Below are 23,124 nucleotides of genomic sequence, written 5' to 3'. Positions count from 1 at the left end.
ATACTTTTTTGCCCCACTGTAAGTCTTCTTTCTATTGTTTTGGGACCACTGCCTGTCCTAAAAAGTCTTCTCCAGCCCTTTTTGACAGCAGCAAGGAATGTTATCCATTGCCAATGGTAACCTACTGTAAGGCTGCAATAAAAAGTAAGTAAACCCTTTCATTATTATTTGGGTTTTTAGTTAGATTGTGTTACAATTGTACCTAAGTAATCAAATCTGTTTTCTGATTGTTATTTAGGTAATGCAGAAATCTTGGTTATCCCAAATGGTTCCATTACTTTTCTTTTAAATGGTAGATTGTGTAAGTTACAGCTGACTGTTTATTTGCATGAAACTTTCTAATAACATTTATGTAATGAAAAAAAAAAGATCAAATCGGAGTGACCTACAAATTTACTAAATGTTTTATAAAGATTTTTTTAAAAGAAAGCTTTAACTTAATTGAATTTTATAATACAGCGTGCATAGATATTTTTCTGCTGTGAAATGAGGTGACACATTTTAACAAATATTAAATAACCAATAAATTTTATTCTTCTAAATATCACTTAGTGGAGTGAGTGGAGCATAATATAAAACACAAATGTTTTTGTAGTGACTAATTCTTTTTATGTTGAATCGGAAAGTCTATTCTTTTTTAGGCACTGGAAATTCATGGTTCCAGTACTGTGAACTCCAGCATATTATCCAATAAACTGTTCATGATGAGCGACTTGCAAGAACACTCTCAATAAATTCATCCTTCTGCAAAAGAAAGAACAATTATTACCAAAATGCTCTATTCAATGTTAAGCAACTTTAGCGATCATACTATGATTATTACAGATGTTTGCAAACTTCTTGCGTAATGAAACAGAGGTCTTACATTTTAGAAAACAAGGCACTATTACTATGAATATTACTAATGAAAACTTTCATGGCAGCTAGAATACATAACCTGGCCAGCAGAATACATTTTTCATTTATAATAAACAGCCATTTTATTACATATTTAATTTGATTTTCCTTGAAGGAAAACTGTCACATATTTTCTCCTGCACTATCCACAGGTATTGGTGGATAGTGCGGGAGACGCTGATAAAAACGAGCCCTACCTTGGTCTGATCCGCGCCACCGTTCGCCCGCAATTGTAGTTTTAATCTCTGTGTATATCCTGCTGTAACTGGCAAAGGCGGGGCTTCTGCGGGTAAACTGATACTGACGTCAGAGCCGCTCATGAATATTCATCCCTCCCTCTGGTTAGGAGCGGCGAAGAGAGGGAGAAACAGGAGGGATGAATATTCATGAGCGGCGCTGACGTCAGTGTCCGTTAGCCCGCAGAAGCACCGCCTTTGCCAGTTACAGCAGGACATACACAGAGATTAAAACTACAATTGTAGGCGAACGGCGGCGCGGATCAGACCAAGGTAGGGCTCATTTTAATCAGCGTCTCCCGCACTATCCACCAATACCTGTAGATAGTGCGGGAGAAAATGTGTGACAGTTTTCCTTTAATACAAAAATAACTTTCAGTATAACAGCAGTAAATGTTTAATTTTAAAGGAGATATCCAGTGGTGAAAAACTTATCTCCTATCCTAAAGATAGGGGATAAGTTTCAGATCGCAGGGGGTCTGACCGCTGGGGCCCCCCGCAATCTCCTGTATGGGGCCCCGACAGCCCGTGGGAAGGGGGCGTTTTGACCACCACACAAAGCGGCGGCTGACACGCCCCCTCAATACAACTCTATGGCAGAGCCGGAGCCCCATACAGGAGATCGCGGAGGGCCCCAGCGGTCGGACCCCTGCGATCTGAAACTTATCCCCTATCCTTAGGATAGGGGATACGTTTTTCACCACTGGACTACCCCTTTAATAATTTCAATATTTCCCGTAAATTTATATTCAGTGACATAAAACAGGCTAATTTTCTACTTTATCTGCATTGGCAACAGTTTGGAGTCCTTGATCTAGTCTTATTCCTATAAAAGGGGTATTCCAGTGGAAACAATATTTTTCATATGAACTGGCTCCAGAAAGTTAAATAGATTTGTAAATTAAGGTTGTATTTATATACACAATATGGCGCTATGGAGGGGGAAGATACAGAATGCCCCGTAGCAGCTATATTACAAGCCAAAAGACAAATGGTTCCCTACTACACCACTCAATAAAGAGAAGTGCTATATCCAAATAATGTAATTGGCAAAAAGCACTATAGGGGACTTATAATGCAATAATATGTAGAGAAACACTGAAGATAATGATGATGACGTTTCTATACTGAAGCCAATGTGGTTATGTAGAAATAGTTACTAGTGTGCCGACAACTGACAGTGATTCCAAGCAGTGATGTATATAGATCACAGTCATATGCTCTGTATAGCCAACGTGCTGACAGATAATGATGATGATTGCACTGGTGGTTATATATATTGCACTATTTTAATAGTTCTGACATTTGTGAACACTGCGATACCAAATATGTTTGTTAATTTATTTACACTTTTTGGGGGTAAAATGGGAAAAAGGGACATTTTAAATTTTTATTGGAGGGAGGGGATTTTTTAAATTTTTTAAAACTTTTTTACACTATCTATAGCACTCATTTGACTGCTAATACTGTTCAGTGCTATGCATAGGACATAGCACTGAGTGTTATCTGCGATTTTCTGGTCTGCTCCATCTCAGACCAGAGCAGAAGACCCCTGGCCACGGATCCCCGCGGCAGCGCCACAGGCGATCAGATCATCCATTTAAACAAGCGCATTGCCGCAGATGCCATGATCTCTATTGATCATGGCATCTGAGGGTTTAATGGCGGAGATCAGCACAATCGCTGATGTCCGCCATTACCGGCGAGTTTGATAGCAGTCATGTTTTGCCGTAGAATGTGTTAGCTGACTCAGCACTTTACAGAGCTTGAGCATCACATCCCTAGCACATCTCAATTGGCTGACAATCGCACACCCGCCCCCCAACCATTGGTTACTGCAGTGGCTGGGGGGGGTGAGCGCATGTGACATATATATATTCATCCTCAAACACCGTTGACTTCAGTGCGACTTCGGCTTAGTGCTGGGTGGTATACCGGTTCATACCGAATACCGGTGTGTTTTTTCTTTACAATATCAATTTTTCATATACCACAATACCGATCGGCCCTCCCAACTCCACCTCCCATGAATTATCATCCGCAGCTCTCTGTCCCCACATCGGTGAACTAATCATATGTCACCCTCAGGCGCTGCTCTGCTTCTTCTCCTGTGCTGGCCACAGCGCTACACATCCTCCCCATGTCGGGAAATGAATGATTTGTGAGCCGCGGGCGCGAGGCTTCTGTCTTGATCAAAAGGGACGGGGATCAGAAGCTCTGCAGCGCCCGCAGCTCACTGGCTTTCAGCGCTTGCAGAGGGAGGTGTCAACTTCCATTCTCTAATCAGAACAGAAGCCCTGCGCCCGCGGTTGCATTAGTTGCAGATTGATCCCTCCACCCATTGAAGCAGACAGGCTCCCTGTCATCAGCTGACTAGTGAGTCAGGTCTCAGCCGCATTGAAAGCTGAGAAAAATCTGAGACAACATTCATTTTGTATGCTGGGAAAAATAAATTGGAGTGAAAATCACAGAAGAATTGTGAGAAAACCGTCACACACAGGTACAGACACTATATTATGAACTACAGTAACTTTACAGCCCCTGTAGCATAGTCAAAAAATTCCTGGAATACCCCTTTAATTTCCCCATGTGGGGAGGATGTGCAGAGCTGCGGCCAGCACTGTGGCTCACAGGAGGAGAAGCAGAGCAGCACCTGGGGGTAACATATGACTAGTTCCCCGATGTGGGGACAGTACGCTGTGGCTGATAATTCATTCGGTGGGGGGGGGGGGGGGGGGAGGAGAAGAAGAGCAGCGTTTGCAGGTCATATATGATTAGTTTCCCAGCCGTGAAACCGTCATAATTTAGAAAAAATACTGTGATATACATTTTTGGTCATACCGCCCACTACTACATTGGCTACCACAGCAAGAGGATTTCTCCTGCCGTGATATCCGAAGCTTCATGGGGGATCGCGCTTGCAGGGATTGCGGTTGGAGCCGCGGGAGCAGGACTGACAGCTGGAAGAGACATCCCGCTGTCATGTTGTTTCCCGCAAGTGCGATCCCCACATCAGCAACTCAGTACACTGAGCCGCGGGCGCCAGCGGGAGGAGACATCCTCCCGCTGTCATCTTGTCCCCCCACAAGCGCGATCCCCACATGAGGTACTCAGTACTCTGTGAGCCATTGGTGCTAGTGGGAGGAGACATCCTCCCGCTGTCATCTTGTCCCCCCACAAGCGCGATCCCCACATGAGGAACTCAGTACACTGTGAGCCATTGGTGCTAGTGGGAGGAGACATCATCTCGCTGTCATCTTGTCCCCCGCAAGCACGATCCCCCCCCCCCATCTGGCATTTAGTATACCATCAGCCGTGGGCATTGGCTGACAGCGGGAAGAGACATCCTCCTGCTGTCATTTTGTCCCCTGCAAGCGCGATTCCCCAATGAAGCTTCAGCTATCACAGCAGGAGACATCCTCTTGCTGTGGTAGCCGAAGTTGCACTGAAGTCAACGGTGTTTTAGGATGAATATATATGTCACGCGACATGCGCGCATCCCCCCCCGCCCCCAGCCCCCGCAGTAACCAATGGTGTGGGGCGGGTTTGCGAGTGTCAGCCAATTGAGATGTGCTGGGGATGTGATTCTCAAGCACTGGAAAGTGCTGAGTCAGCTAACACCGGGACATGCAGAGCATGATGTGACCATTGCTCTGATGCTCACGGTCATGTACAGGACATAAATGTACGTCCCGTGCGCGAAGTACCTCCGCACCAGGACATACATTTATGTCCGTAGTCGTTAAGGGGTTAAGTAAAATCCCCAGCGTATTCAATTCAAGGCATATTCACAGTATTGAAATCTGCCAAAAGTGTATCTTTTCTTCTCCCGAAACGCCTAAAAAAAAAACCTTTCTTCTTTTATAAAATGTTACTGTTCTGTTCTTCATGCAGAAACTGCACATAAATTTAGAGCAAGTTGGGAAGAATAATTGGATGGCAATATTCCTACCATCAATTTGTATAGGGAGAAATAAAAAGTGATTCTTAGCTCTTAATATTTCTTTGTTTATAACTCTTAAATCATAACTTAAGCTGGAGGAAAACATCTGGGTTAAAACATATGAAAATTGCATCTGGCAAAAAAAATTATATTTGAACTGAAGAAAACATTTCCTTTAGCCAACACACAATAGTAGAAATACTTACATAAACCGTATTGCTCTGCTCAGAAGTTAATCATTTTTCGCAGGGCATCAAAGCATTTCCATTTATCAGGGATATAGAAGGGTTCAAAGATGTGAGGAAACGGCGTGTCATAGCCGCATACTCTGGCTATTGGAGCTTCGAGATTCAAGAAGCATTCCTCCTGCAAATGGATTACAACAAGACACAGCATGACTATTGACAAATATCTTATTAGCCGGGTTCATGCTATGAAGTGGAAATGCTGAGGTTTGAATTACATGAATACCGCTGATGACAATATTCATCTTCACAACTATGCACAGCTGGAAAGGCATTTGCAGAACATTAAATTAGCAGTTTCATAAACTGACCATTTATACAAGACAAAAAGCAGCAGTAAGCCAATTATACACAGTTCTCCTCCGAGCTGTTACTTTTCTCTCTCTGGTTCCACTTAAATCCCACTGCAAGGTTTAGGAAACTTCTGTACAAATTAGCAAACCTTGTCTAGATACCTTCATAAAGTCAATTTCACTACTTTAGACACAGAAGACACGTATGGTAAGTCCACAGTGCTGAGCTAGGATGCACTATATAGGGGCAAGGAGTGGCATAGCTAAAGGAGGTACAGAGCATGCAGTCACATCTAGGTTCTGGTGCCTAAGGGGGGCTCAAATACCAGTTTGTAAATAGCACATGGAAGATGGGGGGCTAAGTTAAAGGGGTGTTTCGGCCATAGACATGTTATCCCCTATCCAAATGATACAGGACAAGATGTCTGATTGGGGGGGGGGGGGGGGGCCTGCCGCACCTAGCATTCTGTGCCGGGCTGTTGCTCCAATCTCAGAAACCTCTGAGTTTCCGGGATTGGAGACATGGCGTAAGGCCCCCTCCCATACACATGAATGTAGGGGGCGTGACGTCACGAGGGGTGTGGCGTGACATCACGTCTCCAATCCCGGAGACTCAGAGGTTTCCGAGATTGCAGCAGAAGCCCTGCACAGACTTCCATGTGCTGCACAAAGATCGCAGGGGTCCAAGTGGCGGGCCCCCCACGATCAGACATCTTATCCCCTATGCTTAGGATAGGGGATAAGATGTCTATGGCTGGAATACCCCTGTAAGGTGCCCATAGCCTATTGCATGCACATTCTATTATTGGTGTGAGACAGTGACGCATTTCAGGTTGGCACCCTTGGCATCAATCTAAGGAAGGGTGCCAACCCAAAACGCGTTAGTGATTAAATAAAAACAAATAATATCGTTCATGTGATTCCGTGGGAGAGGCAGCGCCTATAGAGGGATTTTCCATTTCCTGCTATCTCATCATAAGTGTGACTTATTTACTAACATACAACTGCTTGCAAGTTTTCAAATAATTAAATATTTTCATTGTCATGGTCCAAAAGCCACTGAATTGCAATGGAGATAATTACATTTTTTTTTTTTTTTTTGCAACATATCTTGCTTGTTTGTTTGTTTTTGTGGGAAGGGTTGTTATTTTTATTGGGGCTGTTTTTGGGTATAATTCATTTGAATCGTGTATTTATTTATGTTTATGCCATTATGCCATGTAGTGTAAATAATACAATCATTTTATTTAAACAGGTTGTTACTATTTCAGCAGTTTTAAAAATGTATTTTTCAGGAACTATAAAAAAATATTGTTAATAAAAATGGGTTTATTTAGGTGTTTTTGTTAGGGAGACTTATTTCAGAAACATTCCTAGACTTCATTTTACTATTTTTTTGCTTCCCTACTGAAATCATCATTGCTCTACAACGCATAGCACTGCTATCTTCTTTCAAAGCATTGCTATAAAAAAAGACAGCACATCAGAAAAAGTCTGCTGACCAGTCACTGTATAAACACTATACCGCAGTCATTAAGAAGTTTTAATAATGCTGTGCTTCAACAAGGAGGCTTCCATGTTTGACCATGAGTTCATGCTGAACTGTGCATTAGTTATTCACATACAGAATTCTGGACACTTGACAACGTATGCACATCTGGTCTACGTAATGTATATAAAATCATATTTTCAATTTTATTAATATTTAAAAAAAGGTAAAAACATTTAAAAAAAGTAACATGTAAAGACGGACGCATTGTGGAAATATAACTGGGTTAAAGGGGTATTCCAGGAAAAAACTTCATATATATCAACTGGCTCCAGAAAGTTAAACAGATTTGTAAATTACTAGGAAAAAAAGAAGAAGAAATATGTGCAGCTCACAATTATATCACCAACCGAGGACAAATGGGCAATGCACCTATACCTATGTGCCAGAGGCATTTACTATCGGTCTGTTGCAGACCTGGTCTCCACGGCAGGACTTTTCCACCAGCGAGTGCCACCTCTGAAAGTGTCCATCCCCGACACCTGCCGGTGCCGGGACTCGGAGGTAGCCCACCTGCAGTGACCATCCAAGTGCTAGATCCATCCAGCCTCACGGGAGTCTTCCGCTCTCAGGACCGGTAATGTACCACCAAGCTGCCTGTTATCTGTCCTGACACAGTGATACAGTGCAACTAGCAACTGTGAACTTTAATACTTCCTCAGTTTAACACACCAAACATTGTTTCATTGCCATTCATTAAGAGGAACTTGTCACAATATTACATTATCATCTCTCCAGTGAAAAGGACTGATTTCCAAGAGACTTTCCGGCAATTCAAGTGTCTTTAACTCTTTCAGTCCATATCAGTATATTTTGCCTTCACTATTTCAGTGCAATTTGTCTTTAACTGTTCCAGTTTAATAGTGCATTCTGTGATATTAATTAGTTATCAGTGATACTCTATTTCAGGTCATCTATTTTAGGTCATTGTATACTCCTCTCACAAGGGGCCCCTTGTGAGGTGGAATATTTTATATTCATTTTTTAATAAAATCTATATCCTATTATAATTGAAGCACGATCCTTGTTTCCTTCAATTGTATTCATATAGTTTACCTTCCTTGAGGTCTTGGTATTTTTGTCTCTTTTTCTAAGATTTGTAAATTACTTAATCTTAATCTTTTCAGTATTTATGAACTTCTGAAGTTAAGGTTGTTCCTTTCTGTCTAAGTGCTCTCTGATGACACCTGTCTCGGGAAACGCCCAGTTTAGAAGAGGTTTGCTATGGGGATTTGCTTCTAAACTGGGCATTTCCCAAAAAAGTTGTCATTAGAGAGGACTTAGACAGAAAGAACAACCTTAACTTCTGAAGCTCATAAGTACTGAAAGGATTAAGATTTTTAAATAGAAGTAATTTACAAATCTGTTTATCAACTGGCTCCAGAACGTTATATATAAAAAAGTTTTTTCCTGGAATACCTCTTTAACTAGAACAATCTGCCACAAGCCTATACATTGTATAGTTCTACCAATGAGTAAGTACTTTCAGTCGCATGCATAATCATTAAGTACAGTCCTTAAACAGAAAAGGCACCCGGCACTGCTGTGTAGCCATCCACTAAAACCGCTACCTCAGCACTCTGTCAGACCTTCCCGGTCCTTACATCAGGTAAGTGTAATAGCAAGTCCACAATAAGTAAAAAAAAATTAAAAAAAAGATTAAATGGAGCACTCACCAGGTCTTGAAGGACAATTCAAGCTTCTTTATTTCATCTTGCTTGACAACACAAACACGAAAGGGAGAGCGGACAGTACAAACAGGTCTGGGAGAGGCGAAGGGCGACGGTCCGTGTTCGCGCACATAGCGCATCGTCAGGCCCATGGGCCTGATGAAACGCTACGTGGGCGAACACGGACCGTCGCCCTTCGCCTCTCCCCCACCTGTTTGTACTGTCCGCTCTCCCTTTCGTGTTTATGTGTTGTCAAGCAAGATGAAATAAAGAAGCTTGGAATTGTCCTTCAAGACCTGGTGAGTGCTCCATTTCATCTTTTTTTACTTATTGTGGACTTGTTATAATCATTAAGTAGTTCTTTAGCCATGTGGAAAATGTCCAGGCACCGGGTAAAGCCACCCATCTCTCCCCAGCAAACCAGGAGTAAAATCAAAACCGAAAGACCAGGGAGTCAGGAGTTTGTCTGGCGCAGAGAGGAACCATCAGGCAGCCAAGTAAAATCAATGGGTTTATTAGATGCAACGCGTTTCGCTGCGCATGCGCAGCTTCATCAGGCATGACAAGGGAAGGCTGGTAACAGGTATATATACCTCCAGGAATTAACCATTGGAGTACTTTTTGAAAGGGTTGTTACATAAAATTACAAATCCACATAAAAAAGTGACAATGTGCAAAAAATATATAAATAGATATAAATAAATATAAATAGACAGACAAAAATCACAACAATAATAATGAAACAATAATAGCACAATGGAATCATATAAACACATATATATATATATATATATATATATATAATATAATTATCGCATGTGGTGTGAATATACCACCACAAGCGACTCAAGCAATAACACCGCCTAGTCTCCGGTGCGGCATTCAACAACGCAAGTTGGATATTATTTTAATATATAAAGTATGAAGACCTATAAGGTGCTATGTATATTGGTTCAAAAAAGTAAAAAATAGATTTGTATATCAATGCATTATTAAATGAAAAATAAACGGTGCGATAAAACAAATCGCAACTGACCAGAAGGTGATGTATGAACACTATTTAGAGAAAAAAATGAACTAGAATAACTAGTGCGGTATTGAATACAGCACCCGGCGAAAAAGCAGGGTGTGAATATTCGTAAAGATACAAATATACAAACATTATATAAATAAAAAATACGAAAGTTTCTGTATGTAGAAAGCAAGGAAAGGCAAAAAGCGGAACATAAATAATAAACATAAAAAAAAAAAAAAAAAAAAAAGTGGGGCGCTCCAGGGTGAACAGCACAGAAGGAACAACGAAAAAAATATCAAGATATAATACTTTGGTAATTAGTCCATTGAAAGAAATGGAAAGATTTTTAGACCCTAATTTATCAAATTATTTAACTGTATCGATACATTCATTAAAACCTTGAGGGTGCAAAGTATGTAGTTTGTGGATCCAGAAGGATTCACGATTATTTAATCTTTGTATTCTGTTAGGTAAATGAATGGGGATAGTTTCTAAAATAATTAATTTCAAAGTTTCGGTATTTTTTTGATGGTGAAGAGTGAAATGTCGGGACAAACTATGTAACAAAAAACCATGTTTTATGTTCCATCTGTGCTTGTTCATCCTGGAGCGCACCGTTTGTGTGGTGCGGCCAACGTATTGGCGGTCGCAACCACAGGTTAATAGATATATAGCAAAAGTGGCGGTTGCAACCACAGGTTAATAGATATATAGCAAAAGTGGTGTCGCAATTTAGTGAATCTTTTATTTTAAATGTTTGTTGTGTGGAAAAAGAAGAGAAAGTATCAGTAAACTGATACTTTCTCTTCTTTTTCCACACAACAAACATTTAAAATAAAAGATTCACTAAATTGCGACACCACTTTTGCTATATATCTATTAACCTGTGGTTGCGACCGCCAATACGTTGGCCGCACCACACAAACGGTGCGCTCCAGGATGAACAAGCACAGATGGAACATAAAACATGGTTTTTTGTTACATAGTTTGTCCCGACATTTCACTCTTCACCATCAAAAAAATACCGAAACTTTGAAATTAATTATTTTAGAAACTATCCCCATTCATTTACCTAACAGAATACAAAGATTAAATAATCGTGAATCGGTTTTAATGAATGTATCGATACAGTTAAATAATTTGATAAATTAGGGTCTAAAAAACTTTCCATTTCTTTCAATGGACTAATTACCAAAGTATTATATCTTGATATTTTTTTCGTTGTTCCTTCTGTGCTGTTCACCCTGGAGCGCCCCACTTTTTTTTTTTTTTTTTGTTTATTAATCATGTTCCGCTTTTTGCCTTTCCTTGCTTTCTACATACAGAAACTTTCGTATTTTTTATTTATATAATGTTTGTATATTTGTATCTTTACGAATATTCACACCCTGCTTTTTCGCCGGGTGCTGTATTCAATACCGCACTAGTTATTCTAGTTAATTTTTTTCTCTAAATAGTGTTCATACATCACCTTCTGGTCAGTTGCGATTTGTTTTATCGCACCGTTTATTTTTCATTTAATAATGCATTGATATACAAATCTATTTTTTACTTTTTTGAACCAATATACATAGCACCTTATAGGTCTTCATACTTTATATATTAAAATAATATCCAACTTGCGTTGTTGAATGCCGCACCGGAGACTAGGCGGTGTGATTGCTTGAGTCGCTTGTGGTGGTATATTCACACCACATGCGATAATTATATTATATATATATATCTATATATATATATATATATATATATATGTATTTGTTTATATGATTACATTGTGCTATTATTGTTTCATTATTATTGTTGTGATTTTTGTCTGTCTATTTATATTTATTTATATCTATTTATATATTTTTTGCACATTGTCACTTTTTTATGTGGATTTGTAATTTTATGTAACAACCCTTTCAAAAAGTACTCCAATGGTTAATTCCTGGAGGTATATATACCTGTCACCAGCCTTCCCTTGTCATGCCTGATGAAGCTGCGCATGCGCAGCGAAACGCGTTGCATCTAATAAACCCATTGATTTTACTTGGCTGCCTGATGGTTCCTCTCTGCGCCAGACAAACTCCTGACTCCCTGGTCTTTCGGTTTTGATTTTACTCTTACCCAGGAGGGCTGCAGTGGACCTTCTTCCTTACTCCTTCTGCACTTTACCTTGTTGTGTGTGGGCGCACAACCAACTTTGGTAAGCGGCTTGGGAATTATCGTCCCCTACCCCCACCAACAAGATCTACTGATCCCGCACATGAGGCGCCTTCCTCCCTCTCTCCAGCAAACCAGGAGGACATTGTTGCTTCAATCAATAACATGTTAGAAAAGGTTATCTAGACAGTATCTCCTCTAAAACTGAGGATATAAGGGATATTCTCAGTCTTAGAAAATGATATCTACACAGTATCTCCTCTAACATGTTAGTGATTGAAGCAACAATGTCCTCCTGGTTTGGTTTGGTAAGAGCCAATAACAAATAGTCATCACTGGAATTAGTACAAAGCGATTGCAAAGATAAGTAGTAAAATTATTTACAATGAATAATACAATAATGCTCATGATTGACACTGTTCACACTTTCAGGTTTTGTTACGCAGTTTTGATGCTTAAGCAAAGAATGGATTTGATGTCTCACTCTTTTCTTTATATAGGTTCTCCTAGTTTTGCCTTCAGAAACTGCCTCACAAAACTTGACCATGGGAATATGGGAATTTTTTCTTTCATATTTTTGGTGTAAACAAAAGGTCCTAAAGGGGAATTACCATCACAGACATGTATAGCACATTGTCAGTTCTGGAGATAGATGACTGTCCAACGCCAACCAGTCCTTTACAGCATATCCTGTAAATTATGGGAATAGCCTTGTAAAAATTATGCAGTTGAGGCTTCCAAGAACAATATACAGTGATGGTATTTATGTTCTCTACTTGGTAAACTGCAATTGGCCTTCATAACGTTGCACCTTCTCCAAATGCGTACACATTGACATGAAGGAAACTTTTTTTGGGTTTGTTTGTTTTAGTTATCGGCTATGACAAAAAGCAGGGCTTCCAATGATCTAGATAAATGAGTGCACACATTGGGGCAGATAAACTATTGAAAATGCACCAGAATTCTGGCACAATGTGTGTTCCATCGAAACAGTGTGGTTTAGGCAAAATGGGACATGATGCAAGTTTTTGGTAAAATAAAACCAACAGGTGGCATAAACATAAAACAGATGCTAAAGTCTAAAGATGCACTAAATGTATCTAACAGCCTGAGACACTTTGATAAATTTGCCACAGCCTTTGACTGCAGATGGCTGTTTATAACTGAGCACCCTTTCCCATCAAGCCTTATGTTATTTAACCACTTCCTGATATGAGATGTAAATGTATTTCATTTTGTCAGGAAAAGTATATGGAAATTCCTTAGGAGCGGATCCCTTCCATATAAGGCAGATGCTGGCTGTTAATTACAGCTGACACCCACCAACAAAGGGTGATGCTTGCCATTTAACTCTGAAGATGCTGTAGTCAATATCAACCGCTGCATCCAGGTCTTGCTGCATCAAAACATAATGCACTGCAATACAGTAGAATTACAGTGTATTGTGCAAGTGAATGCTTTGTAAAACATCTTATAAAGGAACTAAGTGTAAGTAAAATAAAAAGGGAATTTTCCCCAAAAAAATTATATATATATATATATATATATATATATACACACACACATAGTCCAGGGTGAGCAGCACCTCAGTATAGAAAAGTCAGTCCGGTGCAGGCAACGGTAAAGGCCCAGGTCCAGGGTCCACAGTAATCCACAAGAAAATATGGTTGCAGCACACAGAAGTAGTGGTTCAAGGTGGCTTTATTCCAATTTGCTACGTTTCAGCCGCTCATGCAGCCTCTCTCAAGCATGCTTGAGAAAGGCTGCATGGGCGGCTGAAACGTAGCATGTACTGCATGTTTTTTTTTCCAGAAGTACGACAAAATCAAACCTATAAAAAGTAGGATATAATTTTAATCGTATGGACCAACAGAATAAAGAGAAGGTATAATTTTTACCAAAAAGTCTACGGTGTAGAAACAGAAGCCCCCAAAAGTTACAAAATTGCATTTTTTTTCAATTTTGTCTGACAATGATTTTTTTTTTCCATTTCACCGTAGATTTTTGGGTAAAATGACTGATGTCATTACAAAGTAGAATTGGTGGCGCAACAAATAAGCCATCATATGGATTTTTAGGTGCAAAGTTGAAAGAGTTATGATTAAAGGTAAGGAAAAAATGAAAGTGCAAAAACGGAAAAAAAAAACTTGTCCTTAAGGGGTTAAATGTATAGATCTACAGAATAAAGTTAATGTGCACTGCGTAGAAACTGGTCCACTTTTTTTTATTTTTTTTTATTTTGACCCACAAATAATTTTTTTGGTTTCACTGTAGATTTTGTAGTAAAATATGTTCTGTTATTACAAAGTACAATTGGTGATGCAAAAAAACCCAAGTCCTGTAGGTGCTAAATTTTAAGCGTTATTGGCAAGGAGGAAAAAGCAATAGTGCAAAAAATAAAAATTTGCGAGGCACCTGTGCAGAGTGGTGCTGTTGCCAATAGCAATCAAGCAAATGTCCTCTGAAAAATGAGAAGCATTTTTAAAAATGAAAGGCAATCTGTAGACCTCTACAGAGGTCTTGATAACTTCCCCTCGATGCCCTTAATAAGGGTTAATAAGTATAACATAAATAATAAAAAAAAAAATAATAATAATTATATATATATATATATATATATATATATATATATATATATACACACCCTTCTCCTCATAAAATATAAAGTTACGGACTGTCTTGATAAATGGCGTAAATGTTAAAAAATATCAAGGGCAAGAATTGCTGATTTTTTGATCACATCATGCATCAGAAAGAAAAAGTCCATTCAAAACAAAAATGGTACTGATAAAATCAGATGACTGTACAAAAAAAATTAACCCTTGTACATATGGCAAAAATAAAATGTTATAGGGTCAGAATAGGACAATTCAAGCATACTAATGTTGTTAAACAAAAATCGACACTTGTTTTTTGTAAAGTAGTACAATAATAGTAAAGCTATAGCAAGTTGAAATATTTAGGTTTTTTTTCATAGCAAAATATAACACAATCCCTATGTATTTAGTATCATAGTATTTAAGTACCGTATTATGTTATCATACCTACCTGATAAAGTTACAATGTACAAAACCAAAAAAACTTTGATATAGCCTATCATACAGTTCTGTTGATGGAATTATAACAAAGTAATGGCTCTAAAAGAAAGAGGATAAAAAAATCAAAAATGCCAACATTGAAAACTAACTGCAGTGAAGGGAAGGGGTTAATGCTCCTAAAGTTTTACTGTTCCAGAAGCTTCTAAAGCATTTGGCAAACGACTTTCTACACTACAGTATGTATGTGTGACCTAGCAGAAATGATATACCAGATGTATATGGGGCTTTACCAAGAACATTTACATATCTTTTCAACGGCGTTAATAAGTCATCTGCTCAACAGTTTCAGAAAAACTGAATGTATACAGTATGAAATGTAATATGTATTGTTTACTAATGTGTCTTTCAACCAGGAATACAAAGAGAGCATCTGAAATACTGTTCACATATGTGTAACACAAGGCTTTATTTTGTAAATGTTTATATAAAGATTACAGCTTGAAATGCAGCAATTAAACAAATATTTAAATGATAATTTGGGAAAACCGATCTGTCATGAATAGCTCTAATGTGAATAAAGGCCAATTTTACAATGCATTCTGTCTCTTGGATCTTCATAATAGCTAAATACTAAAAGTAGTTACCAAACAAATGACTTTTTTTACAAAGTTGTACATTTTTTGCTTACGCTTGTCTGCTAAGGCTTAAATTGTCAAAGTTATTACAAGTAACTTCATAAGGATACATTGATATTAACCTAAAGCAGTGGTCTCCATATCGTGAACCTCCCAGGATCCCTGGACAGCTGGAGGTCCACAGTTTGGAGACCACTGACCTAATGTATCTAAACCATCGGGAGACACAGTCAGTAGAGGGCCCCTGTGTAAGAAAAAGTTTTTGAATTCCCACTAATATAATCTGCCATTAACTGTGCGCTATAAAATTCATTAACTAGGTCCAAATTACAACTATTGGCCAAATTCCACTAAATTCTATATATAAAAAATAAAATATGTAAACGATTTAAAAGTAGTAAACTGCTTTTAAGGAGAAAGTGGACCCTGTTACCTAGATCCCGGGGGCAAGGATTAGTAAACGCACTTGGGTGGGCAGATTAATGACATCTCTATTCTACTGCTGGAAGCCAAGATAAGGTAGGATAGCTATATAGCTAATAGTATATAATCTCTGGTCTCTGTGGGAGTGGGCTGTACTCCATAATTTCCTCAAGACTGTAAAAGTCTATGCTGTCAACTGATTTCCGTAATCTTAATTGTAATAATGTAAATGCAACTAAAGTTAACCTCTTGTAGACCGCTGAGTGACTACAAACAACTGGTCGACAAGTAGCTCTGCAAAGATATTCCTGAACATCCTTGCAAAGTCAGCAACTGTACTTAAAGGGGTTTTCCAGCTTTATACATCTGATCCCCTATCCAATGGATAGGGGATAAGATGTATGATCGCAGGGGTCCTGCCGCTGGGGACCCTGCGATCTCTGTGCAGCCCCCGGCATTCTGTGCCGGGCACTGCCTCCGAGACGGTACCTGACTTATGGCCATGCCCCCTATTGATGTCACTCCACGCCCCTCCATTCATGTCTATAGGAGGGGGCGTGATGGCCATCACGCCCCCTCCCATAGACATGAATGGAGAGGACGTGGCTTGACGGCACTAGGGGGCGTGGCTGTGACTGCACGTCCCCGTCTCTGAGGCAGCGCCCAGCACAGAATGCCGGGGGCTGCACAGAGATTGTGGGGGTCCCCAGCGAGGGACCCCTGCGATCATACATCTTATCCCCTATCCATTGGATAGGGGATAAGATGCATAAAGCCGGAAAACCCCTTTAAATTGTGAAGCGGCAGGAGAGGAGAGCTGGATGTCAAATACAGATCGAAGGCAAAGATAGTTTATTCTGATCACTGTATACATGGGTTCAACGTGTGGCATGTACACAGCTCAACAGGCTCAATAAGGCTTCCATCTTTCCTCCCGATGATCACCGGGTGCCGCATAGCTACATGAGCTGCTGGTTCAGAGGCTGACTATATTCCCCCTGTAACTGAGGCTAATATGTCAGATGAGCACTATATATTATTGAAATGTTGACTTTATGAGGGAGCTCCCTGTTTAAAAAAAAGAAAAAGAAAAGAACGCTGCCCAAGCCACTGCTTCTATTCTTGTCCTGTATATATATATATATATATATATATATATATATATATATATATATATATGTATATATATATATATACACACACATATTATAATATATGTATTACCCCTATAAAAAATGTATCGCAGAAAAAAGGCCCAAAAATAATTTTAAATACTGTACAGGAAGAAACTGTATAGCTTCGAAATCTGCATGTCCTAAAAAAAAATGAAAGTTTGACCTCTAAATCATGTCTTCTATGTTTATATACTGTATACATTTCTCCTTTGTAATTTGTTCAATGCTTGCCTCATGATTTGTATTGCCAATATATCCTCTATTAATTCTTCAATAAAATAATGTGTAAAAGGCATCTGTCAGGTCTCTAGTCCTCCTCACACAGGCATTCCAGCTAGATGAGGAGAACATGGCTTCAACACTGTTCTATGCTGCATATACAATGTCAGAACTAACAAAGCTTAAATTGTTACAATGACTTTGACTTATCATGGTGGAGTAGATGTGGTGGCTAATATTCACACTTCTTCCATTTAGTCCCCCTTGACTGACATTCTAAGTGCACGGATTAGTATAGGTCATGAGGGTACATAGCACAGGAGAAGAGAGACATAAATGCTGCTCTTTGCATCTATAAAGGTATATAGAAAAGTGTAAGGAAGATTATTAAAGCGTCCTCATCACTTTAAAAAACATTTGACATGTCAAAAAAAAGCAGCCGGAAGAAGCATTCAGTTGAGCATTTCTCCCTGACTCACTGTCTCCATAGATGTGAAATGAAGACCGCCTCCTGAAATTTTTTTTAAGACCTTTCAACATTTTTGACATGTCTCTCAGCGCTGTTAATTTTCATTTATTGACATTGCCCATTTAATGGAGAACTCCGGCACAAAAAATTTTTTTGTAATTATGTCCAGGCTGCCGCAACTAAAATAATAAACGGCCCCAGACCCAACCTTTCTCCTGGTGCCCGGGCCAGTTACATCACACTGCTGCGAAGCCTATCACTGGCAGAGGCGGGACATTGCTAAGGCCACCGTATAGCTGAGTGAAGGTTTAGGTGTTGTGCACAGGAAGGACAGGAGAGTGATATCAGTGGCAGTGGGGAAGTTGCAGGAAATAAGTTAAGGTTTATTATTTTAGTTATGGCAGCTGGGGTTATAATGCCCCAAAAAACGTTTTTCTGGAGTTTCCCTTAATGTATCAGATGCTGTGATCAGTATTAATCACATTATCTGAAGGGTTAATTGCGGACATCAACGTGATTGCTGATGTCCACCATTACCGGCTGATATCAGCTCCTGCATTGGCTTCATGTACAGGACGCCAATGTACTTACTGGTGCATTAAGGACCAGGGCATCAGGACTTACATTTACATCAATTGTCCTTAAGGGGTTAATCTAATTCAGAGCTACTACATCTTTCTGTAGACAAAATTGTATATTATTTAGAAGTTATACACCATAATGCACCACGTGTTGGGAGAACAATAGAGCTTGTGGACCCCTCCTCTCCCCATTTGACAAAAAAGCCCCTTTTCTCTATAGGGGGCAGTGTCTGTGTTATTTGCTTGTACTGCAGGAAAACACATTTCATTTTATCCAAGTTGAATTTATAAACCATTTTTTTTTAAGTCAAATAACAAAGAACATCCCAAGTGGAATGTCTAGATAAATGAGTGAATAAAAAATTATTGGATTATGTACTTTTGACTGCGCTTCAAAGAAAAAAAAACTGACTAAGTTGAATACGACACCACTCGTTCCATAAAGTTGATCCAGAACTGTTCAGCAGACATTTTTTCCTGTCAATCTTTCAGATAATTAAAGCCAGACGCATCATGCTTACTAAATCTACTGAAGCCAAAATTTTGGTGAACAGGTGTTGTGAACAACATAGAAACTGATATCTAATACTATAAAAAGAATAGAAGCTGTCAGCTAGAAAATTTATCACAAAAGGGTTTATGAGAAATTCTTATCAGTACATATTATTAAAACAGTACATAGTATTCCGTATATACTCGAGTATAAGCGGACCCGAATATAAGCAGAGGCCCCTAATTTTACCCCAAGAACCCAGGAAAAGTTATTGACTCGACTATAAGCCTAGGGTGGGAAATACATCATCCCCCCCCTGTCATCATCCAGACCCCCGTCATTAACACCCCCATCATCATCACTCTGTCATCCTCCCCCTCGTCATCATCCCCCCCCCCCTTCACCATCACCGCCTATCAATCCCTTCATCAGTGGTCTTCAACCTGTGGACCTCCAGACGTTGCAAAACTACAACTCCCAGCATATCCGGACAGCAGTTGGCTGTACGGGCATGCTGGGAGTTGTAGTTTTGAAACATTTGGAGGTCCACAGGTTGAAGACCACTGCGGCCTTCGTCATCATCCAGACCCCCCTTTTGTTTTCTACTCACCTCCCCTCGGTGGGAAGGAAGGGTGAGCTGGTCCAGGCCATCTATGCTGCAGGGACTGTACAGTGGGGAGGGTTAGTCATTCCAGGCTGTCCATCTTAACTGGGAGGCCCTCTTCTCCGTTCCGGGCCGGCTCCGGACTAGTGACGTTGCCTTAACGATGACGCACAGGGACGTTCATGTGCAGGGACGTCACAGACGGTCCCTGCAGCATAGATGGCCCAGACCAGCTCACCCTTCCTTCCCACCGAGGGGAGGTGAGTAGAAAACTAAAGGGGGGGGGGTCTGGATGATAACGAAGAGATTGACAGGCGGAGAGTTCACTCGAGTATAAGCTGCTTATACTCAAGTACATACGGTATGTGCCTTTAAAATACCCCATTATAAAAAAGGGGCAGGATGTCATCACTCAAGACTATGAGCCAATAAATGAAGATTTTATGAAAACTACAGTAAAAAAAAAACACAAAAAACTGGAATTGCTTTATGCTGTCCTACTTAACATTAACTTTAAAATTTACTTTTAAATTCCTATGTCTCATGATCTCAAATGAATACAATATTGTGGCATACTAGTACAACTTACAGCAGGCTGTTTGCAATCCACATTAGACATTGAAGGGCCACAGAGACACATACAGCATACACTATAAATGTGTCTCTTAACACAGTACTGTCATTTTTTTTTGTTATTGCTAAGTAGGTCATGTCATGATACACAGATATTAAGCCATGAAGATAGGCGAGGAAGGCCACACTTGTATGCTCTTTTGATTCTATTTAGCATCCTCTTTCCCTCTGAGGAAGCTTATAGCGAAACTTTCAGGAAACAGCATCTTTCACAGCCCTGTCTGTATATGCATCTACCTTTCTGGGCATGTTAATATGCATTCCTTTTGCACTTTATGTGAATTTTTGCACCCATGTCCATAATGATCCTATTATCTTTGTCACTGTATATCTTATGCATATTGTACTTTTTAAGTTTTAAACCACTATCTTTGCTGTTTTTACTTTCTCATATTGATTGCATGATATTAGCAAGCTGTAGTGTTTGCTTTGTATGCTTGTTTTCTACAGTAAATATGCTTTCCTCTTCTGTGTTCCTCTTTAAAGGGTCATTTTTTAAATATTTTTTTAACATTGAATAACACTGAATTTAATTTCATTTTACAATTTTTTTTTCTGAGTGCTCATTCTCTGAATTATTAACTATAATTGGTCAGCTAACTTGGTGTTTGCATTTGTGCAGCTTAACATCTAACCACCTCCGGTTGATTCTGCGAATAAAATGCTCATAGTTAAAGATGTTGGTTTGGTTTCTTAAGCATTTAATGATTTTGTTCAGAAATGTTCATGTAGACATATGTTGTACATATTAACTTTGCATATCTTATAACTGTATCATTGATCTTAATGGGGCTTACATCCACCCATTTATATATATTCTGCAGAAAAAAAACTAACATATGGAAAAAACAATTCCATAATGTGTATAAAAAATTCATATGGGGGCATAATATTGGTTTTTAATTTATAATTCAGTATATATATATATAATTTCCCTGACGTCTGCCAGCAGCACAATGATGGGGTAACTCCGCCCCTGTGAGCTTGCAGGACCTTAGGATCATTTTAATAAAAACAACCTGAGTAACTAGAGCCCCTCCCCCCACAAGGGGATATAAGGCTCCCTGTAACCACTCCCCCTGAGTTTTTTCTGTCCTGTGAGCAGGACTATAGGACTCACTTAGCTTTGCTGAGTGTTTTTGGTGCACTCCTTGCTGTTAGAGGCGGGGGCAGAATTGATAAATGTGGCACTATGCTTGCTGCTCTGTGCCTTTTATCTGTCCCCAGCTTGGGCGGGATGTGTGCCACTTCTGTACAGGGAATATAATGTACATGTAATATACATGACATATCTATAGTCTGAACCAGCCTCCTTATATAGAGGCCAGGTGGAAGCCTCTCCGAACAGATGCTAATAATGTAATATACATATAATATGCATGATTTATTATTAGCATCTGTCAGGAGAGGCTTATATGTTCTCCCTTCTGGTTTCTATATAAGGAGGCTGGATTGATCTCAGTCTCCTGGAGCTGATTGTTACTGGTACTGCTGGTCTGTTTCTGTGCTGCAGTTTTTTTGTTTTACTGTGTTGTTGCTGTACAATGTGTACAAATATTTTGTCTCGCCGGGGGCAGTGCCTAGAAATCAGGGACAAAATAAAACCAATGCAGGAGATCTGGGATTAGATGGCTCTATAATGGAGAAGGAAGGGGATGTTCCCCAACCTGCCCTAGATAAAATATTAGCGGCAGTTGCAAAATGTAATACTTCCATAGATGTTCTGTCCAATCAAGTGGGGGTTATCGGTGTGGAAAACAATTTGATCAGGGAAGATCTAAAGAAAGTCAGGGAGAGGTGTACACGAGAGTGTTGGGTGTGGAAGATGAGGTCCATAAGTTAAAATCTGAAGTACAGAGGATGTCAGGGGAGAATAAGTTACTAAATCAAAAAGTGACAGAATTCGAAGACCACTCCAGACGGGGGAACCTTAGAATCTTGGGTTTCCCAGAGGGAGCGGAAAGTAAAGATGTGATAACTTTTATCCAAACATGGTTGATTGCGCAGTGTGGGGAGGAAAACCTCTTCACACGATAAAACGATACGTGCGAATAGATTTCCGTTCCAACCCCCGCCAGTAGGGGGCAGACTACGTACCATAATACTTAAACTCTTGAATGATAATGACCGTGACAACATCTTGAGAATAATGAGGGAAAAAAAAGGATATAGAATACAATGGAAATAGAATTATGCTTTTCCCAGATTATGCAACTGAAACACAGAAGAAGAGATATACTTTCAGGGAAGTTAAAAAGAGACTTGCACATAATGGAATCAAGTTTGCTTTAATGTTCCCAGCCAGGCTGAAGGTTTTTTATAACAATGAGATGTCCTTTTTCGTAACATCTCACGTAAGGCTAGAGATTTGCCAGAGATGGCAGGTCACCGGGAGGGGGGGTGGAGGTTTGGGGAACCCTGAGGAAGTTGTTTTTTTCCAATTATTTTTTTTTTTCAAAAAAAATAAATAAAAATATATCATTTTTCTTTCTCCCAAAAAATGTTTTTCCTTTTCTCTTCCTTCTTACTACTATGTTTATTGTGTTCAACTGGACTGTAAGAGAATGACCGCGGATGACTGTTAAGGCTGTAGTATGGAATGTATGAGGACTTGGGGATAAAATTAAAAGATCAGCAGTAATGGGAGTTATTAGGAAGTACGCACCAGGTATAGTCGGGTTAGTTATGGTCAGTAATGGTTTTGAAACGTAATGTTTGGTGACATTATTACCATTCTCTTCATACAGCATATTCACGGGGGGTTTCGGTGTTAATCCGTAGAAACTTAAATTGGGAATTAATTAGAAAAAGGGTAGATGATGAGGGGAGTTTTTTTTTTTTATATGGGAGACTAGAAAATG

General features: G+C 39.5%; 1 protein-coding gene across 1 annotated transcript in view; it reads right to left on the bottom strand.

Annotated features, from left to right (window-relative positions):
• Positions 1-501: 501 nt before the first annotated feature.
• Positions 502-23,124, bottom strand: part of BCKDHB (branched chain keto acid dehydrogenase E1 subunit beta) — a 181,361-nt gene continuing 158,738 nt past the window's right edge. The window contains exons 10-11 of the mRNA XM_056565954.1: positions 5,283-5,442; positions 502-744 (exon numbers count right to left, since the gene is read on the bottom strand). Coding sequence (XP_056421929.1) covers positions 5,302-5,442 — 141 coding nt within the window. The 3' untranslated portion in view covers positions 502-744; positions 5,283-5,301. The remainder of the gene's footprint in view (positions 745-5,282; positions 5,443-23,124) is intronic.

Source organism: Hyla sarda, chromosome 3 (genome assembly GCF_029499605.1).
Source record: "Hyla sarda isolate aHylSar1 chromosome 3, aHylSar1.hap1, whole genome shotgun sequence".
In the NCBI taxonomy this organism is placed as follows: Eukaryota; Metazoa; Chordata; class Amphibia; order Anura; family Hylidae; genus Hyla; species Hyla sarda.
The sequence above is the reverse complement of the archived record's forward strand: the minus strand, read 5'-3'. Positions and strand labels throughout refer to the sequence as shown.